At 46.7% G+C, this 6,335-nt stretch overlaps 1 protein-coding gene across 1 annotated transcript; it reads right to left on the bottom strand.

The window, feature by feature from the left end:
• Window positions 1-2,499: 2,499 nt before the first annotated feature.
• LOC125086144 (lymphotactin-like) lies at window positions 2,500-6,135 on the bottom strand. Its single transcript, XM_047705307.1, has 3 exons — window positions 5,933-6,135; window positions 3,657-3,771; window positions 2,500-2,802 (listed from the first exon to the last, which is right to left on the bottom strand). Exons 1-3 carry the CDS (start codon window positions 5,991-5,993, stop codon window positions 2,640-2,642), a joined length of 339 nt encoding a protein of 112 aa, XP_047561263.1. The 5' UTR covers window positions 5,994-6,135; the 3' UTR covers window positions 2,500-2,639.
• Window positions 6,136-6,335: the final 200 nt, after the last annotated feature.

Raw genomic sequence — 6,335 nt, 5'->3', positions numbered from 1 at the left:
AAGTTTATTTTGAGGGTTCCTGGGTGGCTCAGTCAGCTAAGCATCTGCCTTCGGCTCAGGTCATGATCCCGGGGCCCTAGAATTGAGCCCCAAATCAGACTCTTTGCTCAGAAGGGAGCCTGCTTCTCCCCCGCCACTGCCCCCTTCTCTCCATCTCTCTCTCGCTCTCTCTCTGTCATATAAATAAATAAAATCTTTTTTTAAGCAGGGGAGAGGGAGAGGGAGAAGCAGGCTCCCGCTGAGCAGAGAGCCCAATGTGGGGCTCGATCCCAGGACCCTGGGATCATGAGCTGAGCCAAAGGCAGAGGCTTAATGATGAAGCCACCCAGGTGCCCCTAAAAATCTTTTTTTTTTTAGTTTATTTTGAGTTAAATATAATTTTAGAACTGCAAAAGAGTAAACATAGAATGAAGGAAATAAGGGAATATGTCCTCTTCCTCCATTCATCCAACAGATATTAACGATGCCCTACAGCTCTATCCTGGGCTCTGAATAGTATATATGAGCAGTTTCCAGTCTAATTGTGGGGAAGGGGAGGGGAGGACACAGAGAGCCAAATGAGCAATTTCAGTACAAATTGATACATTTTAGAGTAAATGTTAGTACAAGATGTCATCAGAGCACAAAGAGTGGTGGCAGTCCCTAAAAAAAGAAAATAATATTCTGAGATCTTTTCTTCTTACATTATTTCTTCAAATTGAATTAAAATCCAAAAACCACCAGATGACAGCTAGCAAACTCAGGTCCTACACAAATTCAAAAAATCCAGTCAATTAGTTAAAAGCTACGTACAGCGCTTGGCTGAAATCCCTTGACATCATACAGCAGCCCTAGATGATATGGTAAGTTAACGAGATGTGCATACCCGTAGTCTTCCATTTGTCACATCATTATTATCTCATGGAACCCTCTAGGGTCTGGGACACATTTGGGAACTCAGTTACACACCTCAGTCCAGAATCTGTTCCCTTCCTCTCCTATGACTATGCCGTGTGTCATCCCTCATAAAGCAAGTATTTTCTTCTTAGTGTTTTTCCTTCAAGACCAGCTTTGAAAATTATCGTGGGCGAATAGAAGCGGGAGAGGACAGATGGGCCCACCTTTGCTAGGAAGCAGCTTTCTCATGCTTCCACTCACGGCGACTAGCGGTGAGCAGACCCCAGCCAGCTGCCCTCAGTTCATCTCTGAAAGCACTTGATACTGGTGCCCGCAGAGTAGTAAGTACTTGCTCTTCCCTTGAGATGATCGAGGCACAGTTAGTCCTCACTAGTTAGAGTCAGAACCGGATGTGTGCACTGCAGCCTACTTGGACAGTATAGGCACAAACATGAATCAAATTGGCAATTTAATGAAAATACAGTGGAACATACATCTGGGCTATTGAATGCCTAGATGATCACTTGACTAAAACTTTAACGCAAGCTGTGATCACATTCAAGAAAGACCCGGGTGGACAGGGTTTGAGGTGAGAGGACCGACAGACAAGCACACCTAGATAAAGCCGTGACGATTACAGACGTCACAGAAAGGCAGCAAGGTCATTGCCCGCTTCAAAGAACACTGCCTGTTGTTTGAATAAAATACCTTTTCACCGGAAGTCTAATGTTTGCTACCTTGACAAATCAGAGAACTGACAAGCCCTGTGTCTGTGTCCTTTCTTGGGAAATGAAAAGAAACACAGAGAAGGAAGAGAATTTGCTAGAGATCAAATATGAGTGAAGCCCCTTTTCAGTGGGGACCCCCAGAATGGAAACGCAATGACCGTTGTCTTCCTTCTCCCCTATTGCATAAATAGAACTCTATTATGAAGACAGGTTGAAATGGATCTTAAATTGTTGCCATTGTCACAATTGTCGCTTGTCACATTGTCACCATGGTCGCTCGTCACATTGTCACCATGGTCGCTCGTCACATTGTCACCATGGTCGCTCGTCACATTGTCACCATGGTCGCTCGCCACATTGTCACCATGGTCGCTCGTCACATTGTCACCATGGTCGCTCGCCACATTGTCACCATGGTCGCTCGTCACAGTGTCACCATGGTCGCTTGCCACATTGTCACCATGGTCGCTCGCCACATTGTCACCATGGTCGCTCGTCACATTGTCACCATGGTCGCTCGCCACATTGTCACCATGGTCGCTCGTCACAGTGTCACCATGGTCGCTTGCCACATTGTCACCATGGTCGCTCGCCACATTGTCACCATGGTCGCTCGTCACATTGTCACCATGGTCACTCGCCACATTGTCACCATGGTCACTTGTCACATTGTCACCATGGTCACTTGCAAGCTGGAACCGAAGAATGATGACTAAACAGGTTTCATCTCTCGTACACACCGGCCAGAATCTCTCCCATCACGAATACCATCAGAGGGAGGTACAGTGAGGAGAGAGACAGAACATAAATGATACGTTACCTTTCCCAATATGTAGCGAATAGACTTTGAGATTATTCTTAATAATAAATATTTATTAATGAAACATCTAAGTGGAGAAAGACATGAAAAATAACAATACAAGAAAGTAAGGTGGCTCACGCAGCACTTTTATAAAAAGTGAATATAATCGAATTAGTCCAGGAGATTTATAAAGGGAAATGAGCTGGCTAGTGAGGTGGGCGGCCGGAAGGCCACTACGCGGTCAGGGTGACAGCTGTGTTGGTGGAATATTGGGCTCCTGTAGGCTTGGTCTGTTTCGTGTTTCTCCTGGTGGACTTGTCCACACTCTCTACTGCCTTTTTCACCCAGTCAGCTTGTGGGTCCGCACAGATTTTAAAGCCGCGTCTGGTAATGAAGCTGCAAAGCAAGGAGAAGACAGTTCGTCACCTCCCCACGCCTTGGAACCAGGAGTTAAGATCAGACCAGAGACGAGAGACTTTGTGCAGAAATTGTTCTCCAAACCTTGACACCAGAAATGAAAACCTTTCTATTGGAACACAAAAGAGAAATACATCCAGGAAATACCCAGCTCCTTTGTTTGTCATAATTCTCAGACACCTTAGTCCACCCAAGCTACCAACGGCTGTAACTACACTGGACCTTGAGGTCATCTAGTTCAGTTATTACATTTCTCTTCCTTTTCACATCTGGACACACTCATCTTGTTTTCTGGACAAGGGTGATTTCTTTATTTAATTTCTTTGGGTAAAATTTCAATTATGTGTTGGAAAGATCTGCTCCTCTGAAAATGAGATCCTGGAAAGAGAATGGCACTAGGGAGGCTGGTTTTTCGCACATTTCCTTGAGATATGGTAAGTGATAAAACATGGCACTGTACTTTACTCTAGCGCACCCTAAGAAAAGGGAAGGGAGGAGAAGGGGAAGGAAGGGTAGAGAAGCCTCCCACACCGGTGTGGCCCTACGGTCAAGTCCTGAGCCAAACCAGCCATCTCCAACCCTAACCCTCAGAACTGAGCACCACAGCCGTCCCTCCCAGTCAGATTCTTCTGCTAAACCAAATCAGAAAGGAGGATAACACTCCTTATTCGATTGTCAAATTTTTCCGGTAATTGTCATTTGGTGCTACAGGAAGCCATGGTTAACTGGAAGAGCAAAGGGGTGGCTGGGTCCCTTGAGGTCTCCCCCATGCCCGCTTCCTGAGGAGGGCAGTGTTTCTCCACACCGGGTCCCATCCATCCCCACAAACTCACATTACTGCTCTCATGGGGCCCTCCTTGATGGTGTAGGTCTTGATGTTTTTAACGGGCAGTCTCTTGGTCGTTAGACTCACACAGAAGCTCTTTTCCAGGACTTCACTCCCCACACCTGGCAAAGAAAACCGAGCAGACAAAAAACCATAAATGATCTTTTCAAACAGCACGAACGCTACGGTGCTAAGAACAAAATAACAGAGAGTGATGTGGTGGAGAGTGATTTGGGGAAGGCAACATTAAATGTGGGGAGAAGCACATGCTATTGTAAATGTGAAGGTGTAAGTTCCATGAAGGATGTGGTTCTCAAACTCTCCATCCTCAATAGAAATCCACCCCCACCCCCAGAGGATTTCTAGACTTCAGTTCAGAGAGCAGTTTTGCCTTGGAAAAGGGCAAATACCTTGGGAGAGTTGATAATATTAGAGGTTTGGTGGAATGTAATCAAGGTTTCTAAGTGCTGGTTTTCTCCTAAGTAAAATGGTATTCGTTTCTCAGGGAAATGACGCTAAAAGCATGTAAGGAATAGTTGATGAGGACCAAGTTTGATCTCCGCTGTTGCTGATACCAGACTTTTTAAATTATTTTTTTAAAGATTTTATTTATTTATTTGTCAGAGAGAGTGAGCACAGGCGGACAGAGTGGCAGTCAGAGGCAGAGGGAGAGGGAGAAGCAGGCTCCCTGCCCAGCAAGGAGCCCAATGTGGGACTGAGAAGTACCCAACGTGGACTCCAGGACCCAAAGAATCCCACTAGACTCCAAAGCCCCAAGCCACAGTGTTCTCGGGGAGGGCATCACCTTCACGACCTTTGCAGAGCAGAGTCGGAGCAGACATTGCTGTGCAGGCGTGCATAGAGGCTAAGCCCCAGGGGCACGTACAGAGGTCATTCAGGGAGGAAGCTTGGGAAGTGACCCACGTGTCAGCAGTCCTCCTCTGTCTCCAACAGAGGGTTGCTGTCCCCACCCGTGCCTGAGTTTCCACCAAACAGCAGACTTTTTGTCTCGGCAAAATGGCAGCCACATTGCAATATTTGGCCTCACTGACTGGCCTTAAAGTTGGCTTCATCAGTACTTATTTTGCTGACGATGTCAGGGAATTCCAAACCTGCCACCTCTATTCATGGACACCCTTAGGAATCCAGGATCAGATTCAGATATCCTATTCTAAGAAGTAAGGCTAGAAACTAGGAGGTTGAAGGGAGAGTTAACTGAAACACTAGTTACACTTGAGAAATATTCTCTCTTATCGCCAGAGCCACAAGGAGAACTATACTTCAATCAGTTGGAGGAAAAAAATGATCCTTTAAGACAATCCGTGTAGGACAGTCAGGTGAGGCTCAGCAGAGCTGTCTCAGGTGGGTGTCCTGGCAGGTTGCTCTGAATGTGTATGAGCCACTGGTCTATTTGTTAGCACCTGACATACGGTCTCTTATAAATTAAAGAAGTTTGTCATTAATGGGAACAATGTTCACAGCAGTGATAACAGACTCTCCCATATACTTGAAGGTAATATTGATCTCCTGGGTATGAAGGCATGAGCTCCCAATCATTCTTTTCAATAGAATTATTGATTCTCTTCAGAATATACAACCTCCAACTCATCCCCACATTGTGACTAAACTTCCAAAAACTTTATCAAGATTGATATCAAATAGGCAAAAACTACGAGGGCACAAATAATCATCACCACCATTCCACAGCTCACATTAATCAAGAAATTATCACTGGGATGCCTGGGTGGCTCAGTTGTTAAGTGTCTGCCTTCACCTCGGGTCAGGATCTCAGGTCCTGGGATCGAACCCCACATCGGGCTCCCTGCTCAGTGGGGAGCCTGCTTCTCCCTCTCCCACTCCCCTGCCTGTGTTCCCTCTCTCGCTGTGTCTCTGTCAAATGAATAAATAAAATCTTTAAAAAAAATTATTACTAGTGAGGAAATTCGATAAGTATTCCTAAATTGTTGGTTTTTTTTTTTTATTTTAATCCCAGGTGAGAGTATCTGTCATTATGTTCAACTTCTAAGTAAGTGTAGGTCCAGAGAGGTTGAGAAATTTACCCCAAATCACGTAATTATGAAAAGTAGGAGCCAGATTGTAAGCAAGTTCTGTCTGTCCTCAGGACCCATAAAGTCCCCGACCTCGGTTTTCATTCCCGTTTTGCTCACAGGCAGTGGCAGGCTCACCCGGAAAGAGCTATTTACCCCAGTCAAACCCTGAGTCGAAGCCGGGACGCGGCCCGCCGGCCCGCACGCCTCTCCCAGACAGAACCTTCCCGCTTACCTTCCACGAGGAAGTCAGAGAGGAGGCAGGTCCCAAGCAGGGCCAGGAGGAGAGGTCGCATGGCTGAGCGGTGCGGAGCTGCGCGAGGAGAAGCCGAGGAGCAGCGCTCACAAGAGCCTCTTTATGCGGCCGGCGGCCCGCGCACTTCCTGGGCGAGAGGGGCCTCTCGGGGTGGGTGTGCGGCCGTGGAAAGTCTGTGCAGTAGAGAGGATTTTTTCTCTAACATAAGTTCCTTTGCCTCCACTCACACAACCTCACACCTTGTGGCCTTTGCCCCCGCTGCTGTGGTTAAGGTGTCAATAAAACCAAATGTGAGCACAAAGGAACGTGGTTGTCGCATCTGCCACCACCTGAAATTCAAATCTTCCACTGCACCAGGCCCCAAGGCCACATCACACCATGG

The sequence above is a fragment of the Lutra lutra genome, chromosome 15 (genome assembly GCF_902655055.1).
Source record: "Lutra lutra chromosome 15, mLutLut1.2, whole genome shotgun sequence".
NCBI lineage: Eukaryota > Metazoa > Chordata > Mammalia > Carnivora > Mustelidae > Lutra > Lutra lutra.
This window is presented reverse-complemented; position numbering and strand designations above follow the sequence as displayed.

Bases quoted from the DNA above. Each gene is read 5' to 3' on its own strand.
- LOC125086144 (XM_047705307.1), bottom strand. From the start codon at position 5,993: ATGCGACCTCTCCTCCTGGCCCTGCTTGGGACCTGCCTCCTCTCTGAC. The intron at 3,772-5,932 runs GTAAGCGGGAAG...TTTCTTTGCCAG, and splicing joins CTCTGACTTCCTCGTGGAAG to GTGTGGGGAGTGAAGTCCTG. The intron at 2,803-3,656 runs GTGAGTTTGTGG...CTTGCTTTGCAG, and splicing joins GGCCCCATGAGAGCAGTAAT to CTTCATTACCAGACGCGGCT.